General features: G+C 46.7%; 1 protein-coding gene across 3 annotated transcripts in view; it reads left to right on the top strand.

The window, feature by feature from the left end:
* plxnb1b (plexin b1b) overlaps window positions 1-27,043 on the top strand; it is a 74,614-nt gene that overhangs the window by 15,772 nt on the left and 31,799 nt on the right. Inside the window, exons 2-5 of one of the 3 annotated variants that reach the window (XM_077014154.1) lie at window positions 3,777-3,849; window positions 15,260-15,426; window positions 25,107-25,276; window positions 25,706-26,807. In XM_077014154.1, coding sequence (XP_076870269.1) covers window positions 25,716-26,807 — 1,092 coding nt within the window. In that variant the 5' untranslated portion in view covers window positions 3,777-3,849; window positions 15,260-15,426; window positions 25,107-25,276; window positions 25,706-25,715. Of the gene's footprint in view, window positions 1-3,776; window positions 3,850-15,254; window positions 15,427-25,106; window positions 25,277-25,705; window positions 26,808-27,043 lie in introns of all 3 variants that reach the window. The other 2 variants (XM_077014153.1, XM_077014155.1) reach the window with 2 other exon arrangements.

Raw genomic sequence — 27,043 nt, 5'->3', positions numbered from 1 at the left:
TGGTTTGGGATTGGAAAGGTCTCACACTCGAATGTCAGACCTCAGCTGTGCTTACACACCCCTAATGAAAATAATCACAGGCCGTTAGCCATTTGCTCGGACTCCGAACCTCTGTAGATACTGTGTTAGTTTGGGGACTTTGCTAGCCAAGGCCCAAAAAGAGCTAGTGCTGCCAGATTAACCAACAGACTGTGTGTTTGTTTGTGTGTCTGTCGCTATGTGGAGGGAAGCAGGTCAAATACACACTCACATACTTACACACTCACTTCCGCACTATTTGTGTATGTGTATATATATTAGTACTGCATGTAGACAGCATGCTTTATAGGGTATTTATAGGGTATTGATGTATTAAATGGCTGCTCCCTGTTGCTGTGGGTTCTTTACTGTTGTCTGCTTCTAGTGCAGCGTGGCTAAGCATGAAGGCGGAGCTCAGGGCACACGGGCGTTCTCAGGGGGGCCAGAGGGGCGCAAGCAGCCTGCAGTTATGATCACTGTACTAAAAGGAGATTGCCACAGCTGTAAGGAAGCAATTATAATGGCATCAGTACGCCTGACCCCGTGCCAAGGGGCTGGCGAGGGGCAGCCGTCCACACAGGATACTCCCCGGTTAAACTCGGCCCGCTTAAATGCAGAGTGTGAGTGCCGAGAGTGGATTCCACAGCAGAGTGTGTGTGTGTGTGCGTGTGTGTGTGTGTGTGTGTGTGTGTGTGTGTGTGTGTGTGTGTGTGTGTGTGTGTGTGTGTGTGTGTGTGTGTGTGTGTGTGTGTGTGTGTGTGTGTGTGTGTGTGTGGGTTAATTCTAGCTCACAGTGGCCAGGCAAACCAGTGCTGGGTTTAAGAGAAACAACTTAACGACTCCCTAAACCAATGACTTTGTCTGTTTTTTTTCGGGTGATGTCAGGAAGTGTGTGTATGTGTATGTGTGTGTGTGTGTGTGTGTGTGTGTGTGTGTGTGTGTGTGTGTGTGTGCGTGTGTGTGTGTCCAGACCTCAAGATAGTGAGGGCAGCCAGCTACGTAAGAGCTGGTGAGAGGCTCCACAGTAGGAGGTCATGTTCATGTCAGCTGCTGCACAAAACCAACTGATACAGATTCAGTCCTATTTTGTCGCCAAAATGAGTTCTCCATTTGTGGAGATATATGCTGAGGCTTGTGGAGCTGTTGGTATTCATTGTGGTTTGCTGTAATTCTTAGCCATTAGGCTACAGTTTTATCACCTGTCATCTGCTCTGGCCTGAAAACTACAGCATTATCATCAGACTTGCATTTCTATGCAAACATTTGACTGGTTTTTGGGCTTTGGCTTCTGGTATACAGTTTTAATTCTGTTTCCACATTGTTCCATTGAGTGGAACTCAATTCCATTGACTGGAGAACATTTTGTTTTTTAAAACATGTAAATTCGTTCCAATGTTTGTCTGCGAGTCCAGTGAGAGAGGTCATTGTTTTAGAGAGCCACTCTGGACATTTCTGATTTTTCCCATCTTGGTTGGTGGCTTGTTTTGTTTGGTCTGGGGGTTCGAGGTTTTTGGGTGACCAGAGTCAGGACCCGTGTACGTGCACGTGTATGACACAGAGATCTTGTGTAATATGAAGAATAATGTCACCTCGCAGCAGGACAGAAGGGGACAAAGGTCTTGTTTAGTGCTGAGGAGCAGAGCGCGTGTGTGAGGGAAAGAGACTCAGCATGACGCTGTTATGAGTATCTGCACCCTCAGATTGTTCCTGACCTCACACGTATACTTTAAACATGACATGTTATAATTATTTTAGAGACACTTAGCTTTTTTTTTCAAACTGCATAAGTACTTGCTGTTTTAACAGTAATCTGTAACTGCTTGACATGAAGCACAAACTGGAATTTGTGCCTGTAGTTTTCTGAAGTGGCTTTCTTGTTTCAGATGATTGGGCTGTATGGTTTCCCCCTTTTCCCACAGTTATTTGCACAGGGTTAGTGCAGTAACAAAATACAACCAGGCTGTCATTTTGGGTCATGACATCATCTCCCCCCCCCGTCACTGTCTGCCAAAGGCAGCTCGGGAGACAAGGTTTGGAAGTTACTGTCCGATCGTGTCATGCCCAGTTTCAGACAACGGAGCTTTTCTGCCTACAGCTTGCCTAAATGTTGTCTTGTTATGGGAAGGTTTGGCCTGCGCTGACTGGACGTCACCTGAGGGAGTGTTCTGTGGGCAAGAGAGAACAGGTTACAACATTTCCAGAGGCTGAAGAGAAATGAGGGGGAGAGATGAGAGATGTTTGCTCAGGATGGGTTCTAGGCAGAAGAAGAGAGGTGGAATCAGTTCTGTCCTGGGGGCTTGGAGATGAGGGGAGAGAGGGGGAACTTCTTACATTTATTTCCCTTTTCATTCTCAAAATACGCAGTCACACTAACTCTCTCTGCAATTCTCTCTCTCTAACTCTAGTTTTACATGGGCATGTCTCACTGTGTCCTCTGTAACAGAAGTCATTTTAATTGACTTAACCTTTCTTGTCATTTACGCATTATATCACCAGCCTGATTCATGATGTTACCAGTTCCAAAAGTGTAAGTCTGGAGCCCAGAAGCTTAACGCGATGGAGCCCAGTGTGTTATCCGCTGCAGGTTTGGGCTCTGGGGCCTCTGGCCCACATGCTGTTCAAGGCTGTGAGCAGACTGTACGTGCAGACTGGCTAATCCTTGAGGGTGACTTATGTAAGAATGGGAATACGCCTCTGTTTAGTGTAAATGGCCACTTGGTCTGTAAGAGGAGGCTGGTTTGCTGGGAACTACATGTTCTCTGCGTGACTTGTTCTGTGAAGAGCCTAACCATGTTTTCATCAGACCTGCTAGTGTCTTTGTTTTACTGATTTCACTGCCATTTTTATATTTTGTTGCTTGTTTTGTAGACAAAACATTGCTTTTTATGTTTTAATGATTGTTCTGTCTTCTGTTCGTGGACATAAAGTTTTCACACTTCACTTTACTGATCTCAAACACACAGCTGATTCACACAGATGATGTTAGATGTTAGAAGATGATGTTAACATTTGTGAAAACATGGTGGAAAAGCAAGCCTATTTATACAACACTTGAATGGACGTGACTGCTGGAGTATCTAGAACTAACTTGAATATCTGAAAAGGAAGCGACTCCTTTAGTGATATTTGAACGTTGTTGTGCAGCTGCTAAAAGATCTATGATGGGTAGCATCTCAGGTTAACGGGCCACGAAAGGACCTGATTATCGTTACACCATGCAGAGTGGCAAGGACCCACCTATACAGTATGCTTAAAGCCAACAACCTTGGTTCAAATTTAGGCAAAAGACATGATTTAAGAAGCTGATTGTTGGACAGTGGCATAAAGGCCCGTTTTTGTAATTATTTAAATTATTTAAGAAGTTCTTCCATGTCCTTGGCAACATAAAATGTTTTGTGATATGCCACACCTCGCTGAACCTTGAACTGAGTGTTCAAGATCAAAGCAGGGTCTTCCAAAAATAACATAAAACAAAGATCATTATGGTAGATTAAGCTGTACACTCACTAAACACTCTCATTTACGATGATCTTACCACTATGTTGTGTTTGGGAAACAGAATATTAACTTTGCACATTGATGTTGCTTAGCTGCTAACTACCATTTTACATTGTATGAAAGGCGTTCTTCAGCTCTGGTGTGTTTAGTATCTGCGAGGATCTAAAATAAGATAAAAGCCAGTCTTATTTTTTAAACTCTCGTTTTCTGATTCAAAATGAACTATTCTATTTATCTGATTGATGTTGTTCTTTCTACAGGTTGGGATTGCTACTTTAGAGGTCAACTGTGATTTACCTGACAACCGAATTTTTAAACTGGGAGCGACCTGAGGTAAGATTATTTGTTTTGCTCCATTTCTGTACTGGCCTTTAAATGCTAAGTCAAATTGGGTGTGGGTTATCGTCATTACGTACTACACTTTAGCTTTTAAAGACGTTACCACAGTGCGAGCTAACAGGTGATTGGCTGGTTCTGAGGAGCAGAGCTCCTAGTCTTATTTAAAACTTAATTTACTGGAGAATTGTCTAGTCAAAAGCTAAGACAGTCCTCACACAAACACCCAGACACACGCGGAGCTCTAGGCCAGACCTATGTGATTCCCTAACCACAAATCTACGCTCTTCAAGAGCTATTCCTAGAGCAGAGGCCTGAGTTTAATTCCCCCGCAGAGAGGACACGGGGCGGCCGTCCATCGGTGGCATTTGACCGTTTGTTTTCAAATTCCCCTTCATTTCAGCAGAAACCCTCCCTTTCCCCTTGTGTCACCATGATTTAGTTTTGGCTAAGCTCTCTCTCTCTCTCTCTCTCTCTCTCTTTCTCTCTCTTTCTCTCTCAAATCACATCACATGCATATGCACACAGACACATTCACACACACAGCCCCATGTTTTGATTACACTAGGAAATTTGAGAATTCAGTTGATTAGCACTCCCTCTCTCTCTCTCCCTCTCTCTCTCTCTCTCTCTCCCTCCCTCTCCCTCTCTCTGTATCTTCCCCTCTCTCCGCTCTCTCACTTCGTTGGCTTGGCTGGCTAGAAGAATGTGGAGTAGACGGTCGTGTGGTGTTCAGTAGTGGTTTGTTGTTTTAGGAAGGCCACAGAACCCTAACGCATGACTGACTTTCTCGAATCAAATTCCAATCAGATGATTGTCATTCCACTTCTGTACGGGTAGAACATTCACCAGGATCTGTCTGTCTGTGTGTTTAATACACGTGGCAACACACACACACACAGACTGTAGGACATGCAGGAGACTATTTGCTAAGTGCTGAGCTGAATAGCTGTGCAGGCTCTTGCCTGGGCATATTTTCTGTTTGGCCTTCAGTGAGGTGCAGCACCGTGACTCAACAGCATGGCACATTGTTGCTGTGTGTATGGACACGTTTTACGAGACAGTAATCTGGGTGATATTAGCTAAGCTGTTGTAAGGGATATCTCTCTTCCTCTACCATTCAGGTAGTGCAGGATTAAAAAGACCCGATGGAGCAAAATTAGTAGTTGCACTTATATAAGTTTCCAGCGATGACAGTTTTGGTGCGTGATTGCCGTGGGTGTGTGTGGGACTGTATGTGTGGGCTTGTGTGTGTATTTGCGCGCGTGTGTGTGTGGATTCCGCTGAGCTGTGGGGGAGCTACTGTACATCAGGTTTTCATAAACTGAGACAAGCCTCTCTGCCCTGTGTGTGTGTTGACTCAGCTGCCTCACACACGTGAGCTGGTGCGCACACACACTTACACACACTTACTTATAAAAAGCGCTGCACACAAACCACATCTTGTTTGTGCATAAGCACATACGTGTACACACACACAGCCACACACACACACACACACACACACACACACACACACACACACACACACACACACACACACACACACACACACACACAAGAAATAAGCTTCAGCATGTGGGCGTTATATTGCGTTCCATGGTCAGGAAACATGGAAGGAGCCCGTGAAGGAAGCATGTGTTACTGCAGCGATCCTGGAGTGTTATCTGCAGGAGGAGATGAAATTAGGCTGGACGTCAGTCAGTCCCTCTTTAAGCTGCTCGTCCTGCGCCTGAATCAAAGCTGGCAGCCCACGTAATGTGATGCCCGGTAGCTGCACACACCCGGAATGGACCCCCCCGCCCCCCACCCCGCTTACTGGGGCAGAGAAGGGGTGGAAACCCGGAGCAGCCTGTGTGAAACGCAGCTAACGAGAAGGGTCGTTTCGCTGGGCAGCCTCATCTGATCCAGGACAGAGTTGTACAGGACTGGTGTTTATAGGGCTTCAGCGTGTAGACGTGCACACACACCCAGTCTGGAGTGAATGACCCTGAGGATCTGAGAGCATCAGACGTCATTTAATCAGTTCCTCAATGAGTAATCTGTAATAGCAGCAAGTGATGCTTTGTTAAGCAGGTATAATTGAGTGAATTTGTGTGTGTGTGTGTGTGTGTGTGTGTGTGTGTGTGTGTGTGTGTGTGTGTGTGTGTGTGTGTGTGTGTGTGTGTGTGTGTGTGTGTGTGTGCGTGTGAGCACATGCAATTTGTAGCCCATGAAACCATGGTTTCTTCAGCTAAGAGAACTTCACAGTGCTATGTCTCTGCTCCAGGTCTTCTGTCTATGTCACTTGTCCCCAGATTTCTCCTTCCTTGTCACCTGCTGTGTGCCTGTCCCTCTCAGTCCCTTCCCTACCTTTTCCTGTTCTCTCTCTCTCTCTTTCTCTCTCTCTCTCTCTCTTTCCCCCCCTCACTCTGCCCGCCTCTGGTTTGGTCCATAAATCCAAGGTGACTTTCCCCCCTGGAATATGAGTTGTGCGGAAGGAACATGACAGTTGTTGGAATCGGCAGACATAAGTAATCACATCAGCTCATACATCATCTTGTTGTCCTTTGCTCTTGGGCCACGTCCTGTTTTAGCAGTCAAGACGCAGACCACGTCCTCTTTGATCGGAATCGAGGGGTGCTGGGAGAAAGGGCAGAATACAGGAAGACAGATGGGATGAGACGACACAGGAGGACAGAGGAAATGAGGGACGTGCAATTTCAGAGTTTGCTGTGGTGAGGAACAGAGGATTTGGGAGTCAAGCAAAAGGAAGAGATAAACAAAGAGGAAGACACAGGTGGAGAACAAGACACCGTTAGTTAAGGTGTGCCACCCTCTGCCCCTCCCCCTCAGTCTACGCCTCCCTCTTAGTTTAAGTGGGGGAGGCACAGTTAAACTAAGAGTGAGACAAATAAACTGAGAGTGAGACAGATAAATTATGGAGGCCGAGATAAACTGAGGGCAAGGTGTGGTTAAACTGGATGGGAAACACGGCTAATCTGTGAAAGCAAGGCACAGTTAATCTGTGAGGAACAGATGAACTGAGGATCAAATAATTGAGGGGGAGGGGGAGAAAAACCGAGAGGAAGACACAAACAGTTACACTGATTGAGGCAAAGATGAACTGAGAACAAGGCACAGTTAGACTGAAGGAGACTTTCTGCTCTATTGTTGAGTGTGACGTCTCTTCCAATGTCACCTCCATCTCTCCTCTATTTCCTGATCACTCTGATGTCTGGAATTGCGTTTATTGTCCTGCATTTTAATGAGTTCAAAGAGCTTTTATACAAACCAAACACACACTTACCATCATTCATTTTTATTCCTCTGTACATGAAGAGTCTGATTCAAATCTACATTCATTGGATCTGATTCGGGGGCATCTGAAGAGGGCAGCCCTTCGCTTTACTAAGGTGGACTATTTTAAAAATGGTACTGAGATGGTGTGTGTGTGTGTGTGTGTGTGTGTGTGTGTGTGTGTGTGTGTGTTTCTGTGTGTGTGTGTGTGTGTGTGTACATATGCATTTGCATTTCTTGTCTGTCTTTTGTTAATTGTTGAGTCCTGTTTTCGATCTAGTGGAGGTAAATTGGCAAATATTGTTTGAGAGTAGAGGTGTGTTTAAAAAATCGATTTTTCGATTCAAATCGATCTTCATTTGAATGATTCGATATTGATTTTATAAACCTGAGATTGATCTTTAGAATTGGCCAATTTTCCCCGCATATGCGTACTGTTTTAACGTCTCGCGTTTTATCTCGCGTGATGTGCTTTAATTCCACCTTGTTTAGGTGTATGAACCCTGCAAACATGATATTGTTCATTGCGCTGAAGCGCGGCGCGTGAAGTTACAAAATTCGAGAGGTGCACGACCTCGCGAAGCGACAGCGCACGGGCGGAGCCACCGCGATTACGTCGTTTTCGGTGTGCGGACCATCACGCCGATCGCGACGCGTCAAGTATAAAGCTGTGAAGTTTACAGTTGACAACTCTTCTCTTTTATTTTAACATTAATACAAGCGAATTCACTCAACAGAAGTAAATAGCGGAATCCTCTCTCTCACTCTCGCTCCTTTGCTCCTCTCCCACTCACACACACACACTTAACTTAAAGAAACAGTAACCCAATAATCCCATTATCATTACAATATTAAAAAAGAATGTAACTGTTGTTCACAGTATAAACACTAATATCTTAATACATTTTAATAAAGTTTGAGTGTTCCTTGTATCATTACAACATTTCACATTCAAACTATTTCAGTTATTGTAACTGAAATTTCCCTACAAGAATCGATATTGAATCGGATCGAATTGAAAATCGAATTGAATCGGGACCTTGTGAATTGGAATCGAATCGAACTGGGAAATCAGTGGTGATACCCACTCTTATTTGAGAGTTAATATCATTTTTTTACAAAACAAATATATTACAGTCTAACTGGGCTCAAGGATCATAAGTAGGGAACCGTTTAGCAATGCAGAGGCCCCTCTGTTGATAATTCAGATCTCCTCTACACTAAATAGATCATGAGGTTCAAGAGCAGACTGATTCAGATGAGGGATGCTGGCTTGTTTTAATACAGGACCTGTAATCCTTCACGTGTGCACTCTCACACACGTTTGTGTACGGGGTGAGCACCTCTCCCTTCACGTGTGCACTCACACACACGTTTGTGTACGGGGTGAGCACCTCTCCCTTCACGTGTGCACTCTCACACACGTTTGTGTACGGGGTGAGCACCTCTCCCTTCACGTGTGCACTCTCACACACGTTTGTGTACGGGGTGAGCACCTCTCCCTTCTACTGCAGGTTTTCACCGCTTCTTTTGTGCTCATCACAAAAGCACTGGGTTGTGTGTACTTTAACACACTGTGTGTACTTCCACACACTGCGTCTATTGTTCTTGTCCCAGCTCTCAGACGAGGCACGGGATGAGGGATTTTCATCAAGGGTGATTTTTAAGCGCTTGATCTGGTCTCCGAATCAGCTGTTCACCTAAATCATTCGGCGTAAGCAATTTGGGGGGGGGGAGGGGGGTGGGGACATGTTAACGGTAAATAGCTTCAAACGCATAAGGGAACCGGACCACGCTGAGGTTGTCAGTGCTGTGTGCAGAGGGGAACAGCCATTGAGGGCTGCGTGATTTATTTATTTGTTTTAAAGAGAGGAAGCTCAGGTGTGATTGCTTTTCTTGGGTGTGTGCGGTGCTCCCAGAGGACATGTGTGTGCGTGTGTGTGTGTCCCACTGCTCTCCCTGTCCAACTCCATCCTCTCTCTTCTCCCTCACGCCGGGCCCTATCCCCCCTTTGTGAGAGACAGCGGCAATAACACAGGTCGCATAGTAAAAAATCCATTAACGCGCAACTGACCCGATCCGATCAGCCGTGCGTATTGCCGTCAGGTGTGTGGTGCCGGGTGGGCGGGGGTGTGTGACAGCTCGCGGCCCATCCCCCCCAGGGCTCGGGGGAGTGTCTGGTCTCTCCTTCACCCTGCCCCGTGGGCCTCAGAGCCGGGCTGACAAATTGGGACCCGTCCTCTCGCCCTGGGAAGCTGTCTGCTGGAGCCTCTCCAATTAAACCCCCTCTCAGGAGCCCCCCCGATTAGCCCTGCCAACTTCAGCTCGCCCACGCCCCAGCCTTCGTTCAGCGGGACGGGACCCGCAAACAGACGGACCAAACACTGTGTGCATTCTGCCTTTTGGATGTATTAAATCGGACAAGATATATGAACACGAGAAGATCAAATAAATGGGATAAGGGAAGATAGATGGCCTGTGTCTTCGAGTGGGGGGTCATTCGGGGAGCGAGGTGGCTAGATCAGGTGGTGGGGGGACGATTCAGATGAGCTCAGCCAAACATCACCATGCTGGATACAGACACAGCACGTCTGCCTACACCAGAATATAAGGTTGTCCACTGGGTGCACTCTGCCTTTGTTTATGTGACCTTTCACTCCTTGTCCGTTTCACAGTGCCATGTAGGAGGGACACGGCTATCTTCAGTCACGACTGCACATGTCTGCAGTACACATAGATGGTGATGCACTCTGGGTAAATACGTTATGTGTGCTGGTGTTTGGATGCGTCTGTTATGGGTGTGGCGTAGTAGGTCAGGCCTGATTAAGAAGGCAGGAAACGAGAGAGCGAGTCAATGTTTGCTCTGGTGGAAGATCCCAAAAGGAGTGAGAGAGTGTGAGAAACACAGAAGCTCATTTACCCGTGTGTGTGTGTGTGTGTGTGTGTGTGTGTGTGTGTGTGTGTGTGTGTGTGTGTGTGTGTGTGTGTGTGTGTGTGTCTGCGTGTGTGTTTGTGTGAATGAAAGCATGTACATTTGAGTTCACAGTGTGTGTTCCAGTGTGTATGTGTGTATTTTACAACACTAGCAAAGCCTGCCTGTGTGTCTTGCATGTGTGTACGTGAGGAGGCCCTGCAGATTGAGATGGTAGTCGATTGTATTATAAATTAGAGCAAAACCCTCCTACCATCCAACCCCCCCCCCCACCCACGAGTCCTCATTTCCCCTTATTGGGGGATTCTTGACTGTTGATGGGACCCAACTGTTAGACAGGTCATTCGTCATTTCTTTCTGTCCTCCCTCTTTTGTCCCTAGAGTAACTTAGTCCGTGGTTTACCTCTCCCTAGAGCACGCATGGGGCAGACCATTAATGCACAGATGGCAGGGGGAATCCCTCTGGTGTTAATCAGTAGACGGGAGATGGAGTTTGCTTTGTGAGTTTGTGAGTGTTGGTCCTAAAGGATTTCCTGCAGATTGGCATTGTGAGATTAATGTTATTTTATTTTTGTATACGTTTTAACCTTTTCAAATCTGTTGTCCATGTGGAGGGTGTGTGTGTGTGTGTGTGTGTGTGTGTGTGTGTGTGTGTGTGTGTGTGTGTGTGTGTGTGTGTGTGTATGTGTATGTGTGTGTGTCCACTAATCTACAGTATTTCATAGTCACTACCATAGTCAACAATTTTGATTACTTGTGATTAAGATGAAGAGCATACTCACTATGTACTGATAATCCAGCCACATTATAGTTAGATTTGAAAAGTATATGATGATGAATAGGGGTGGGAATTGTTTACTATCTCTCGATTCGATTCCGATTTTGGGGGCCACGATTCGATTAAAAATCGATTTTCGATTCAAAATGATTTTCTATTCAAAATGATTTTTGATTCAAAGACGATTTGATTTATAAAAATGTCTGCTTCAGTCTATAAAATCTGCATGATCTACTACAGTCTGCTTTGCAAGACAGAACGACAAATACAGAAAATAAAGTGTCTTTCATTTTTAATTAACAAAAACAAAGTGCTTTGGTAAAATAAAATGCTTTTTGTTGAGTTACCAAATTCTTGAACTTCATTTTGCAAGCTGTCAGGGCTGGCTCGGATGCAGTTCCCCCAGTCGTTGCTAGGGGCACCAGAGTCAGTCCCAGTCCCCATGGGTTTTATTTTGCTGCAGCATTTTTTGCCTGCTGCCAGTTACTTCCCCTGGCGTCTTTGGTTTCGGTTTCGCGTTGCATTTATCCGCGCTGTTTTTTAGTTACTGTTGTTATTTTGTTTCTTTCTCCCCTCTCTCTGGATCCACCCTTCTCTATATTATTTCACGCGGTGTGTACGTTCCCGTGCTCACCGCGTTACCCAAGCCTTGCACACAAGCTACATTGTGTCAAGTTTGGTCTTCCCAGGCATTCGGTAAAAACCAAAATGAACCCATGTTGGACAGGTTGAATATCTCTTTCCTTCATTTGTTTTGAAACTTTTTCGTGCATGAGTGTGTCCCAGAACCTGCTGCGTAAAATCTCGCGTAATTTTGTAATTACGTAATGTGAGACTTCATCACAACTTAGAATTGATTTTGGGACATTTAAAATCGATTCTGAATCGTAGAAAATGAGAATCGATTTTTGATATGTGAATTGATTTTTTGGGACACCTCTAATGATGAACTCTAATTAATTGTGCTCTCAGTGAAAGTGGGCTAATTAATCTTAGCTGCGTTGTGCAGGGATTGCTTTCAGACCATCACCTTGTCTTTATTTATTGTGTGTGTGTGTGTGTGTGTGTGTGTGTGTGTGTGTGTGTGTGTGTGTGTGTGTGTGTGTGTGTGTGTGTGTGTGTTTTGAGGTGTCCAGAGTGTCAGCAGCTGATGGATGGTGCTCTTCTAGAGGGAGTGTGAGATGTAACTGAGGATTGTGACCAGACTTGGCCTGGTGTTTGTGTGTGTGTGTGTGTGTGTGTGTGTGTGTGTGTGTGTTAAATGGGGTCTGTTGTATGTCTGTATATATGACTTAAGTAACTAACGTCATTCTGTTGGCGAAAGCTGAGTAGGCTCTCTTGCTCAGGTATGTGGGGGCACTGCTGGCTATAAGACCTTGCAGCCTTTCCCCTTAACACGGGGCGTGTAGCATTAGAGGCTCGAGACCCCCAGCACACCGGAGACCCCCAGCACACTGGAGATCTACAGCGCACTTAGCCCACTCACCTGAGCCTCACCCAGCACTACATACATCTGGGCTCCTCAGTGTCCAGGTATTGATACTGGCTCATGTCCAAGCCTGTTTGTGTGTGCGTGCATGTGTGTGTGTGTGTGTGTGAGCGTGTGTGTGCGTGTGTATGTCCCCTGTAGGGTGAATTTTGTATGCACTGTGTAACTGCAATCTGCACTCAGGAGGGGGATGGAGCATGGGGCTAGAGTCAGAGTCTGAATGTCAAGCTGAGAAGCTTTTACAGAACTGTTTATGAGGATAGAGAGAGAGAGAGAGAGAGAGAGAGAGAGAGAGAGAGAGAGAGAGAGAGAGGGAGGAAGTGAGTGGGAGAGAACAAGGGAGAGCAAGAGATGGAGAGATTTGTCATTGTCTCTCTGTCCCTTTTAGACCAAAGGCATTGAGAATGAGTACGTGTTTAGATGGAGAGATAAAAACAAAGAGAGAATGGGTGGTACAGACAGGTGGTGTGAAGGACTGGAGCTGTGATTAACACCTCAGTGTTTGTGTGTGTGTGTGTGTGTGTGTGTGTGTGTGTGTGTGTGTGTGTGCTTGACAGACTCATGAGGTCTTATATTGGGATCTTTAGTCATTCATTGCCTGAACATTAACCTGATATCATGTGGTACACAAAGTACACACAAAGGTACTTGCATGATTTCACATAGGTAAACAGTGAAGGGTATGTGTGTGTGTGTGTGTGTGTGTGTGTGTGTGTGTGTGTGTGTGTGTGTGTGTGTGTGTGTGTTTGAGAGTGAGAGAGATAGAGAGAGAGATACATGCTCTATGTAAGGGTAAAGTCCTTTCACAGAATGCACGTTTGAAGAGCCTTAGTTGCTTAGATTTGCCATTTGAATTTGTTGTTAAACGTCATGTAAAATCTGTCATGATGCCTCTGACTGTGTGTAGATGTCTAAGTGAGGCGGTAAGACTGCACCAGAATGGCCACACACACACACACACACACACACACACACACACACACACACAGTGAGTGTGACACCTAGCGCAGGCCAGTTGTGTGTGAGACTGGGTCTGGTGAACCACAGCTCCAGGACGAGCGCCACAGGCCAGACAGGAAAAATCCCCCACGGACAGGTCCATCCAGATGTGTGACCATCAACTCCGAACCTTCCATATACCAACACTCAGACTTACCACCAATCAGCTACGTCCAGCTATCTTTGGTTATCTGTGATTGACAGGTGCCACCCCTCCCACCCTGAGTACAGTCTGGACCACTTGGACTCCAGGCCACGTCAGATGTGACATCATCAAAGCTTGAACCAGTGAACGATCCCTCTGTCCTGATCCCTCAGGGGCCCTGGAGAATGTGTAACCTCTTAGTGATCTTCATTAGTTAGTCGATATCACATTAATTACTCCATGCCTTTAAATTCCTTCGAGCAGAAAATCTGTGAGCGTGTGTGTGTGTGTGAACCACATAGCTGCCCATGTATGGCCATGACTCACTCATTTAAAGCTTCTTGTCAACTGGCTGTTCCTGAATCTCTTTCTTTCTCTCACACACACACACACACACACACACACACACACACACACACACACACACACACACACACACACACACACACTACATCAAACACAGCTTAGTCTGAGGAGGGAGGTCTGATAAACTCTTTAACCTCTGCTCAAGAGCTTGACCTCATATCCTAGAGCGCTGTAGTGGATTGAGTGGGAGGTTTAAGTGAACTTTGAACATTTAGATATCACCATCACAAACCTTCCTTGTGTAGGCTTTTGTCGAAGAACCAAAACATGCCCTTTTTGCTTTCTGAAAGATTGTTAGAAGACCAACTGGAAGTGAAACCCATTTATTTTCTGTATTTTGCTCTTCTTTCTCACCATTCTCCACATGTTGAGTCTAAATTTCAGCAAGCAGATCTCTATTGCCCTGCCCTGAAATTCCAGTGTGTTTGAGGGACCCTTCGCTAGTATAACAGGAGTGATGCCCAGCCTTCAGTAATCTCTACTGCTTTGCTCAAATTTAAATGTGAACCTCTCAGTTAACTGTGATTATATTTAATTGTTTCCTCTCTCTTCTGAATCATATGTGTATGCTTTTACATTGGTCATACCTACAATTACAGGAAGTAAACGTAAACAAAGCTGCATAGTGCATCATAACCATCAGCCCCGCCCCCCCTCCGCCTGCCCCGCCCCCTCCTCCGCCCACCCTAGGGATGTTATACGTCTGTGGCCAGCGGTGGAGGTCCTTGGCCCCCAGTAATGGGCTCTGTTTGTGCAGTAGAGGGGAGGCGTTTCCCAGGTCGGGGTGCGGTGTTCCGTGCGGATGGCGCGCGTGAGCCGGACGCGCTGTGTTAAGCCCCGCGGGCGTGTTAATGACTCGCCGAGCAGGGAGTTTGTTTCGCTTGCTCTCTCCTCGGAAGTGAAACGTGAGAGCACCACGACCCTGAACGGGTGCGGCCGAGTGTGGCGCCGGGATCTGTGTGTGTGTGTGTGTGTGTGTGTGTGTGTGTGTGTGTGTGTGTGTGTGAGAGAGAGAGAGAGAGAGAGAGAGAGAGAGAGAGAGAGAGATAGATAGAGAGATTTCAGGAGAAAACTTCAGGAGAAAATGTACTCTGTGCACTACATCTCACTCTGTTACTCGTTTTCATGTCTGTGCGCATGTGTTTTCTGCCTTAGTCATGCCCGAGCAGCATATGCCTGTTTTGGGTGTGTGTGTGTGTGTGTGTGTGTGTGTGTGTGTGTGTGTGTGTGTGTGTGTGTGTGTGTGTGTGTGTGTGTGTTGAGAGCAGCGATACTTCTTTAGAAGGCCTGCGTAAAACATCTCCAACACCTCCTCCACCCCTCAGACCATGACTCAGGACAGTAATCATACACCCCCCCCCCCCCCCCCCCCTGTCTAGTCTCTGATTTTTTTTTCTTCCCATTTCTTTCCCAGGACAGAAGCGAAACGTCAGGTGCTTCTGGAACACCAAAGCCTGAACATCTGTACTCCACCCCTGCAGACCGTCTCCACCCACCCATTCTCTTCCAGTGTTCGGAGAGAATTCCCAACATTCATGAGCAGTGAAGCTACCACCCACACCCACAGAAACTAACTCTGCCTACAGGTAGCGTTCATTATGGATAAACGCACACATGCAGACGTGCACGCATGCGTACACGGCACAAAGACGCGGCTTGTCTTACTCTGCACAGTCAGGGCTGAAATCAACAACATAATGTCATACTATACAGGTGGGTGGGTGTGTGCGCGGTGTAATTATATACAGTTGGTTAATTTTAAAACTCCATTCAGGCAGAAAACCACTGGGGTTTTTGTGTTAGCCTGGAAGCAGGTATTGAAGTGTTTCACACTCCCTCCCTCTCTCTCCCCTCTCTCAACCTATGGGTGTTTTTCTTTGATCACAGCCCTGTTTAAACCTGCCTCATCAACATGAAAGCAAGGCATTCTTTGTTTAAGCACTCTGAAAGATTTAATGTATGCCCTGGTTAAAGGCCTGGCACATAAACATGCAGACGGAAGCTCTCACTCTGTGATGAGGAAGAAACATCAACCCATACTATCTTCTCAGCCACCGCCTGTTCTTTTAAAGTCATATGAGTTCAGTTTAGTATTCACACCCATTTTCACACTCTCATTCTCCAACTGAACCCCGTTTTATATACTGTGTGGATCGTGTTCAGAGGAGAACAACTCGGGAGACGAGGGACTTGGACCCGAGCAGTGTGTCGTTTTACCGAGCCAGGACACATTAGGCATCCGTGCTCCACCATGTATGGAGCTGGAAAAATGCGACATTGCTGTTTTGACAGGGCATGACGAGAAAATTAGCCTGTGCAACGGGCATGTCGTCTAACACATCTAAATAAATGGAAAAGGGGACATTAGCATTCAGAACACGAAAATAGCTAGGTTAGCTAGCTAGCATATCTGTAAGTGATTTAGGTGACTAGCTAACCGACTGTGTAGCTTGGCTAATTAAACACATATTTAACGTGCCCTCCATAATGTAAAAAAATATTAAAACTACTATGTAACTGTCGAAATTATATTTGTCTCCAGTTCTAGGTTCTGCAGGTGAATGTTGGTTAATTAATATATTAGTGAATAGTGTAATTGCATTTCCTGCTTCAGTATCGTATGAATAAATCATTGTCATGTCTTTGCAGTCAGGAAAAAAGACATGTCAGGTTGATGCTCATAAATGTGCTCATAAATTTTGGATGTCAGGCGCTCCAGTGCTCCTTACCACAGAACCCTGGATATAGGCCGTTTTTTCTTGTGTTTGTTCAGATTTTGTCATGGTGTATAGTAAAGAATCTCCCAGAGATGTTTTGCTACTGTAAGCAGAATATGAAGTATTATTCTATAGGGACAGTCACACTGGGTGTATATAAAAACGCTGTTTAAGAATATGGGAGCAGTTCTGATGTCGATGTGACTCCTGGTCAAGAGATGTCCATGCTTATATTTCCCATTGTGTGGCAGGAGCTGCTATGCATTCTTAGTGTTAACCACCAAATATTTCAGACACCAAATGACATATGGCATATAACAGTAGCAACAACACACACACACACACACAAACAAAATGGTATAATTTGCCATGCATAGATAACTAACACACACACACACACACACACACACACACACACACACACACACACACACACACACACACACACACACACACACAAACTTCATGCCTTCAGTTCCAAGTGCCTTTCCTGAACTTGTCCCACGTTTAGCTTTTTTTTCCTCCTTTTGGTTATCTGTAGGACGACTGAAGGTTTTGTTATTTGAGGACCATTATGTCCTTCCTCCCCCTCTCTATATGCATTATCGGGAAACAATATTGTCCCATCTTTTCTTTTTGTGAAGTGGCAGCCTGTCATCAAGGAGGGCCATTATTTCCCAGGCTCTGCTCCATTAACACACAGCAGTCGGCTGCGGGTGTGTCTGTGTGGGATGTCTGTGTGGGATGTGTGTGTGGGATGTGTGTGTGGGATGTCTGTGTGGGATGTGTGTGTGGGATGTGTGTGTGGGATGTGTGTGTGGGATGTCTGTGTGGGATGTCTGTGTGGGATGTGTGTGTGGGATGTGTGTGTGGGATGTCTGTGTGGGATGTGTGTGTGGGATGTGTGTGTGGGATGTCTGTGGGATGTGTGTGTGGGATGTGTGTGTGGGATGTCTGTGTGGGATGTGTGTGTGGGATGTGTGTGTGGGATGTGTGTGTGGGATGTGTGTGGGATGTGTGTGTGGGATGTCTGTGTGGGATGTGTGTGTGGGATGTCTGTGTGGGATGTCTGTGTGGGATGTCTGTGTGGGATGTGTGTGTGGGATGTCTGTGTGGGATGTCTGTGTGGGATGTCTGTGTGGGATGTGTGTGTGGGATGTCTGTGTGGGATGTCTGTGTGGGATGTCTGTGTGGGATGTGTGTGTGGGATGTGTGTGTGGGATGTGTGTGTGGGATGTCTGTGGGATGTGTGTGTGGGATGTGTGTGTGGGATGTGTGTGTGGGATGTCTGTGTGGGATGTGTGTGTGGGATGTGTGTGGGATGTGTGTGTGGGATGTCTGTGTGGGATGTGTGTGTGGGATGTCTGTGTGGGATGTCTGTGTGGGATGTGTGTGTGGGATGTGTGTGTGGGATGTGTGTGTGGGATGTCTGTGTGGGATGTGTGTGTGGGATGTCTGTGTGGGATGTCTGTGTGGGATGTCTGTGCGCTTGAGGGATTTAAGCAGAGACAAGCAGTTGCAGATAATCTTTCCGAATACATATAGCTCTGCAAAGCCACATACTTTTACAGGCCTAAAGGAGAGCCGGCTATTTTAGACTACCGCTGTCAAGACAGTGTAATCCTTTCATCCCACTGTGTGTGTATCTGTGTGTGTGCATGTGTCTGAGTGTGTGCGTATCCTTATGCATGCCCGTATGTGTTTGTGTGTGCATACGAATACACGTTTGTGTGTGTGTGTGTGTGTGTGTGTGTGTGTGTGTGTGTGTGTGTGTGTGTGTGTGTACATGCATGGGTGCTTCTACATGTAGAGCAGCTTTCTCTAACACTGTTCTTTTGTACAAGTAAATCTGGGCCCTTTTCCTCCAGCTCACCCAGGCCAGCAGGGTCCAGCCCCCCGTTATCCATATCCATCAGTCCAAGCTTTAAATCAGCTTCTCTGATAGAAGTCAATACAGCGACATTTTGATAAGCATCAGTAGTTGGAGCAATCAGGCTGTTTGTATAATGGATGTTAATATTTGTATTTGACCAGAACCAACTGGTCCTGCGTCAGCTCTCTGTCGAGGAGTGTACAGCTCGGTTGAGGAGTGTGCAGCTCTGTTGGATTTTGAGGGGGTCGGGAACTGAATAATGGCCTTCATTTGGGGTAGGAGGAAGGCCAGTCTCTTGGGGTCGGAGGTCAATGCTGTGCTCATGGTTAGAGCTGATACAGAGAGATACGCTGCTGTTATTTCCACAGGCAATGCACACCATCTTAACTTTGCTGTCTCTACTACCTCCAGTAGCGCTTGCCATATTTTATGGAGAAGTTAATGGAATATTCTGTTCATTCTTTGTGTGAGTGTGTGTGTCTGTGAAAGAGAGATCCATATGCTCTGTGGTAGGAGATAGGGGTTATCTCAAAAACCACCCTGAACGTCTGGACTGACCTGACCTGAGCAATAGCCCACCCCTCTTTTAATTAGATGCTTGGTACGCACCATATCTCTTAGCCCGCCCTCTGCCATGGTGAGGAACAGACCAATAATGGCTAGACAGGGGGGTAGACGTGTCTGTTTTTAGCCCTTTAAATCAGCCAGAGCTTTGAAAGATGCAGGTGGACAACTCTACTGTGTAATTTAAAGGGCTGGGACTGACACCTTGTCCGTGTTTGCTGATGAGACGTATGTTTACATGGCCAAAAATTCTCACGTCACTGTGGTCTTAGCTGCAGTAAGAGGAGTCATCGTGTTCGCTGAGAGGACCCTCCACTTGAAACACTCAGCTGAGACAAACAGGGAGTTTCTTCCACTTTTGTTTTGTTTATTGACTTAAGTTATTTGCTGTGTGTTTGGCTGTCATGGGTTCCTCGCTAATATGTGACAAGCAAGCAGCCAGACAGCTCTTGAGTCAGTTCTACAGAAGACAGACGGCTATCAGGTCATTTTTACAGAAGACCGACGGCTATCGGGTCATTTCTACAGCGGTCAGACAGCTCTTGGGTTGGTTCCACATGATAGGCAGTCAGTTTCACGACAGGGGACCTCAGAATGACGCTGCCTTCTTGTCAATGAAAACAAATACCAGCTGGTAGTATTTTGTTGTCTTTGGAGATTAATTGATTTTATTCTGAGAAAAGTAGCATAACACTAAAGAATGCTGTTGTTTATCCATCTCTCTCTCTCTCACACACACACACTCTTTGACATATCCCCTATAATTCCTAGGCTTATCAGCCATAGAGGAATGTGTGTGTGTGTGTGTGTGTGTGTGTGTGTGTGTGTGTGTGTGTGTGTGTGTGTGTGTGTGTGTGTGTTGCCCATGCACAAGTTAACTATAAATAAACTCCCCAAAGCAGATAGATGGCCTTCCAACACCACACTATACTCAGAAGCAAACAAGTAATTTAAAAACTCTTCACTTGTTTTACGTAATCTGGATGATCAAAACTTCAGATGTGTTATGTGGTACTCTATTAACCTCAGTATGTATTGTGATGAAGTGGCTTGTCATGTTGTCCAAGCCTACGTGTGTCTAGTGGCTTTTAAAGATTTGTATGGTATGGGCTTAACAGGCGCTGAAATACAGATGGTGACCTGTAATGGATTTTGCACATTACTACCTTATTGCCACCCTGGTGTGGATCTGTGTGTGTATATATATTTCCCTTTTTGGGGGGTCTTAATTAGGAGGGTCAGACTATGTCTGTGCATGTTTGTCCTTCAGAGAGTGATGATTTCATGTTTCAGTGTAAATACGCTTCGCCCTTAAGATCCCGCTCTCTGTGTGTGTCAATGTGGGAGTCTCTCTCTCTGTGTGTGTGTGTGTGTGTGTGTGTGTGTGTGTGTGTGTGTGTGTGTGTGTCAATGTGGGAGTCTCTGTGTTACTTAGACTCCAACTAATTAGAAAGCTGGAATCTCATCGTGTCATTCTTCTAAACAGTGCAGTAATGACGGGTGCGTAGGTGCGGGAGCAGGGCACCGGGTGTGCGGGCCCAATTCTATAATTAACATTTACACCCCCACCCCCACCCCACCCACACACACACACACAAAAAAAAAAACACACATCCCACACACAGTTTTGCCCTTCTCATCATTAGTCACATTCCATAAGGTCATCTCAAGCTAGATGTGAGCCCCTCTCTCTCTCTCTCTCTCTCTCTCTCTCTCACACACACTCACTCTCTCTCACTCACTCTCTCTCCCTCTCTCTCCCTCTCTCTCCCTCTCTCTCTCTCTCTCTCTCTCTCTCTCTCTCTCTGTCTATCTGTAGCTAGCTGTTGTGAGTAGTCTGTAATGTCCGCTCCCACTGTGCTAACAGATCCCAACGAGTGATTTTGAAACTCTCTCTCACCCTCCATTTCACATTCACGTCCAGCTCCCGTCTGGCCTTTGCTCAAGTGAGCAGGTTTGTGGGACTCAAGTCTGGCCGTAGAGCGTCGGGTTTGGAATGAGAGATCCTGTCATTCATTCTTGTTTTCCCATCTGAAAAGCACAGTGAGTTAACCATAAAGAAATGAGCGGGTCCCTCCCCTGACTCCTCTTGAAACACAGTCCTGGGTGTTCTCTGCTGAAACATGTGCGCCTTGGATAACAGGCGATTTCATTTCTGAAAGGGTGATGTAGTTGATAAACAACATTGTGGTCCTGTCTTTTTTTCTTTCCCAGAATTTCTGTTCCCACCAGTGTTGCCGGATAATTTCACAAAATTAATAATCATGACTATCTGAATCATTGAGTAATGTAATATTCTCCATTACATGATGTAATCATTTGTGATCTTGCAGGCTCATGACTGGTCAGAAAACTCTTTTATTAGTAGGAATCAGTAGGATATGTCAGTGAGCACACAGGTCAGTTCCTGTGGTGTGTTAAATTGTACTTGTCAGTAGGTCATTGAGCTGTGGTTTGGATCAATGGCCGTGTAGCAGGAATAAGCCCACTAACTTTATTGAGTGAGTAACTGCTCAGGCCTGAATCGTAATTTTGATTAATGTTTAATGAATTTGACATGCCTTCTTTTCACCTAGGAGCTCTCTCTCTCTCTCTCTTTCTCTCTTTCTCTCTCTCTCTGTCTGTCTGTCTATCTATGTGTCTGTCTCTCTTTCTCCCTTTCTGTCTGTCTGTCTCTCTCTATCGTCTGTCTCTCTCTTTCTCTGTCTGTCTGTCTCTCTCTCTGTGTTTGTCTGTCTGTCTGTCTGTCTGTCTCTCTCTCTCTCCCCCCTCCCTTTCTCTCCTCGTTTTCACACCCAGATATTAGTGCCGTTCCCTGCTCCGGTGGCAACTCTGTCTGGTCTTGTTTTTGGACTCCTAATATGGCGCAACTGGGTCCAAACTTTATTGCAGTCATTGAAAGTGACAACTGGGTGAGGTGGCTGCCAAATCTGGCTTGACCCGTGTCGGACTTATGGGCGACCTTGTGAAAAATCAATGTAGGAAAGCCTGCCGACACACTGAGGAGAAGTCTGTCCCTCCCCTCCGGAACTTTCTGTCAGAGACACGCTGCTCATTCCAGCTGCTGGGGCTGCACTCTCTTTACAATGAACACACTCACACTCAGTCTCTCTCTGTCACTCTCTCTCTCACTGTCTCTCTCTTTCACTCTCACGCTGTCTCCCTCACTATCTCTCTCTTTCACTCTGTCTCTCACTCTCTCTCTCATTGTCTGTTTCTCTCACTCTCTCTTACTGTTTTTCTCTCACGCTCTCTCCTTCCCTCTCTCCTGTCTGTCTCTCTCTCACTAACTCTACTTGCTCTCATTCGTTCCTTGAAGCCTGATTGTGTTCAGTATCTCTTACCAGTACTGGCCTGTCTGCCCTTCCTCATTAACCTGATAACAGCCTTCATTTCCAAACAGAAGGTCATCGGTCAAAATCCTTCCGGCTTGAAAAAGGCTTGAACTTCCCAGTGTCATTAGTAACTAAAGATGTAGTCTGATGCCTAATCTACAGGAAAATAATGTCGCTATGGAGGAAATTATGGATTTAGATCCAGATATGAGTTTAAGGTCTTTAAGGGAAAGATAATGGTGCTAATCACAGTTTTTTTTCCACTCAGGGTGGCTGAAAAATGTTTTGGCAGTTTGCTCATTCCTGTTAATCTGTAAACAGAATTCACACTCTCTCACGCACACATACATGTGTATATATACATGCTGTTCATATACATATATGTATGTTTGTACAGTGTTTGAGACCCACTTTTGCTCCTATGCCCTTCTGCTCTAAAGTTTAAAATGTAACCAATCAGTCAAGATTAAAGTCAGCGGTTTGGCCATTAAAGAATCATTATTGTTTTACTTTGAGAAACCCTGTATTGCCTTATTAGTATGTTTGAGATCATTATCTTGCTTTTGGAATGACCTGTCGCACAATGGTTTTAGAGGAAGTTATTGGAACATTGTGCTATCGCCCCCAGCAACTGCACCATCAGCAGGGAGACTTGACACCCCCACCACCATGTTTCACAGATGAGAGTAATGCAATGGATTGTGGGAAGTTGTTTTTTGTCTCTGTACTTGCTTTAGCCATCACTGTGATTTAGATTAATCTTGGTCTCAACTGTCCGCAAGACAAGAATTCTGCAGACAGTTTAATGTACTTTTTTATATATAAACATAACACAGTAATGTGTGTGTGTATATATGTGACAGCTGGGGCTTTAACGGTAAATCCCTAAGTGCCATTTTAATCTCGTCCCATGCTGACACTGGCTGGATTATGTAGCACTGCTGTGATTTGTTCTAAAGAGACAATATCATAATAAAACGTCAACCGTTGTTGTGAAAGCTCAGTGTTAGTCACACCAATTACATCCAGTCGCCTTTTTGGCTGCTGTCAGTCCAGCAAAAATCAGAAATGCTTTTGAACTACTATAAAAGCGAAAACTAGCTAAACTAAAGAGGGAATGTTAATTATGTCAAAACCAAGAATATCAGCCATAATATCAACATAATCCTAAAAGTTTGAGAGTAACACAGACTCCCAATATGTGTAGAAATTGTTTAATTGCTTAAGGTTGCTCTGAAAGTGCTAGATGGGCTAGCTAGACGATCTAAATCTCCACCCAAAAGCATGCAGTGTGCTGTGATGGGCACTATCAGTTGTTAAGAGCACTGAAGTGTTGTGGATGTGTATCAGCCCCAGTGGAATAATCCATTGTAGAGGAAATAAACATGTTTGTCACCCTCTAAAGCAATGATCAGAAAAGTTCAACAGGACATTAACCACTATGTTCATGGTAACCTTGAGGGTCCCCCCCCCCCCCCCCCCCCCCCATTTGGAGTGGTACATTCCTATTGTGTACTCTGAGAACACCTGCACTTCTTGTTAAGGCACATGTGTAACCCACTACTTTGAAATACTTGTTCTGAAAGCGGCATCGCCTGGTCTCAAATGACTCGTGAATTACACTGATGGCTGCTTCTGTTTGCACTGCAGAAATTCCACACACCTCATCTGTTTCACGGGACTATTTAAGCCTCGCAGGTTCCGGTTCCTAATGTTCCCCACTGAGATGGTGAACTCCTAGGTTTGTGTGTAGGCCTGCAGCCCATGAAGTGCATGCGGCCCGTGCTGAAGAATAGCACAGCCATTGTGTAAAACAAATCTGTAGCAAATACTGGTGTAAGCCCGGACTATATGAGAAACCTTCAAACCGAGTGTGATAACTGGAGGACATTACGAGGTCTGTAAACATTAGCAGTCCTCAGGACATTAACCCGCCGTGCAGTGTCTCTCCAAAGAGGAGCTGATTAGCTGGAAACCTTCATATCAGCAGTGGTTTCCAAGTCGATTGCCGAGGCTTCAGCCACAGGCACAAATCCCGGCAGAATCTTTTCCCCAGTTCTGGCGCAATCCACCGACTATCCAGGGTCCAACGTCATCGTAGAGGATTACTGGGGCTCTGCCTTGACTAACACCGAACGAAGGAAATCCTCCTTTAGCACAGTGGTTTACAGCCAGGATGGCAGGATGCAAAATCAATGAATGGGGCTGCAAGCCTGTAGCATCCACAGGTCTCCTGAGCTGGGCCTCTCTCTCCCGTTAGCTACACTCTCTCCACTACAGTCTGGGGGGAAAAGTAAGATGTGTCTCTCAAAACCAGGATTTGCGGATCTGGCTCCATGTAATATAATCAGTCTGTCAGTATAATTGAGTAGCCGGGATTTCAGCGTGCGAGGCCTGGAGTTGTTATTGCCTTCCTCTGTGCGGTGGGCCGTCTCCATGGGAATCTGGTGCTGTCCGGTTAGGCAGACGTTTCTGTAGGAAAGGGGCAGTGTTGTTGCCTCTTGCCAACTCGGGTAGGCCAACTAATCGCACACCGATCCTGCAAATCGTGTCTTCCAACCTGCTGAGGGGAGAGAGGGAGAAACAGAAAGAGGAAGACTCCCAGTATTTCAGATACTCCATATATCTACTGTTGCTGAAATAGATGCATCATTTAAAAAAGCAAAATGGATCAGGGGAATTGCGATTAATAAATGTACGATACATCATTCATCACTCGTTTTGTTCTAATGTATTTCTTCCATGTGATTTTTTTTCTCTGTCTTTGTCTCTCCTAGGTCGAGTCCGTAGGGATGTGTGGTTGAGCGAGTGAGTGAGTGTGGGTGTGTGTGTGTTTGTGTTTGTGGGTGTGCCAGTCTGCCAGAGGGTGTGTATGTGTGTGTCAGACCCAGCAGCCGATCTCTCAGGAGGGGACATGCCCCTTTAACACACAATTACCAAACAAATGGTGAGGTGATGACCAACTGTTTATTCAGTCTCTTCCTCTCCCACTCTCACTCTTTTTCTCTGTCCCTCTCTGTTCCCTCTCTTCCTCTCTCTTTTCACTGCCTCTCTCTCTCTCTCTCTCTCTCTCTCTCTCTCTGTTCCCTCTCCATCCATTTGCTTGCTCACAGAGTATGTCTCCATTTGGTTAAAACACTCTGGAGCTGGTCACAGGCTATTTTGGGGTGCCAGAGGTTTGCTGTTTGACATTCTGATTTGGGATGATAACGGCATTGCTGAAATGTCTTTGGCTGGTTTTGTATTTGTATACACTGTTTTTTTCCCTCTTTTTGTTCGCTTGGTTGTGATTCCGATCTCTTCACAAATTTTATTACCCCGTCTCTCTTTTTCTCCCTCTTCTCTCATTCTTCTCATAAACCCCTTCCCTTTCCAGAATTGTTGCTATGCCACCCGGGATGGTGCGTGTGTTATGTGCTGCTCTCCCCGTCCTGCTCTGCTGCGTGCTCGCCCGGAGCCCCGCCCCCTCCGGCCGCTACCCGGCGTTCACGAGCGACGACGCCCCCTTCGAGCACCTGGCCCTGCACCCTGACCCCGCGGTGGGGCGCGTGTACCTGGGGGCGCGGGACCGCCTCTTCCAGCTCTCCCCCGCCCTCGATCTGGAGGAGGAGGCGGGGACGGGGCCCGTGACGGACAGCCGGGACTGCCTGCCCCCCATCAGCAACTCCAGCTGCCCCCAAGCACGCCCCACCAGCAACCACAACAAGCTCCTACTGGTGGACCCGTACAGCGGCGAGCTGATCAGCTGTGGCAGCGTGCACCAGGGCACGTGTCAGAGGCGGAGCCTGGAGGACGTTCGCCACGTGCTCTTCGCCCCCGAGCGGCCCGTCGACACGCAATACGTGGCCGCCAACGACCCGGACGTGTCCACCGTGGGCCTGGTGGTGCGGGCCGGCGCCGGCCACAAGCCGCTGCTGTTCGTGGGCCGCGGCTACACCAGCAGCCAGCCGCCCATCTCCACCCGCAACCTGGCCAGCGAGCCCGTCTTCTCCTACGAGGAGACGGCCAAGCTGGCGGTGGCCGGCCGCCTGTCCGAGTACGACCACCACTTCGTGGGGGCCTTCGCGCGCCGCTCCCACGTCTACTTCCTGTTCTACCGCCGCGACCTGAAGTCGTCGGGCCGGGAGTACCGCACGTACGCCTCGCGCGTCTGCCTGGAGGACACGGCCTACTACTCCTACGTGGAGGTGCCGCTCAGCTGCCAGTCGGCCGCGGGGAAGAAGTACAACCTCCTGCAAGCCGCGCGGGTCGGGCCGGACGGCGGCCGGCCAGGCGAGGACGTCCTGCTGGGCGTGTTCTCGGCCGCGTCCGGCAAGCCCACGGAGGACTCGGCTCTGTGCGTTTACTCCCTGAGCGAGCTGGACGCTCGCATCAACGCCACCCGCGACCTCTGCTACACGCAGGTGGGCCGTGTGGACGGGCAGGAGGCGGCCTACATCGAGTACGATGTCAAGTCCAACTGTGCCGTTCTGCCAGGGGTGAGTGAGCTTCATGTGCACCACTCAGATTGATGTTAACAGCTCCTTAGTGCAGAGATGCTAACTAAGATGCTAACTTAGTGCAGAGATGCTAACTAAGATGCTAACTTAGTGCAGAGATGCTAACTAAGATGCTAACTTAGTGCAGAGATGCTAACTAAGATGCTAACTTAGTGCAGAGATGCTAACTAAGATGCTAACTTAGTGCAGAGGTTATTTTGATAAAATATCAAGCA

Source organism: Brachyhypopomus gauderio, chromosome 8 (assembly GCF_052324685.1).
Source record: "Brachyhypopomus gauderio isolate BG-103 chromosome 8, BGAUD_0.2, whole genome shotgun sequence".
NCBI lineage: Eukaryota > Metazoa > Chordata > Actinopteri > Gymnotiformes > Hypopomidae > Brachyhypopomus > Brachyhypopomus gauderio.
This window is presented reverse-complemented; position numbering and strand designations above follow the sequence as displayed.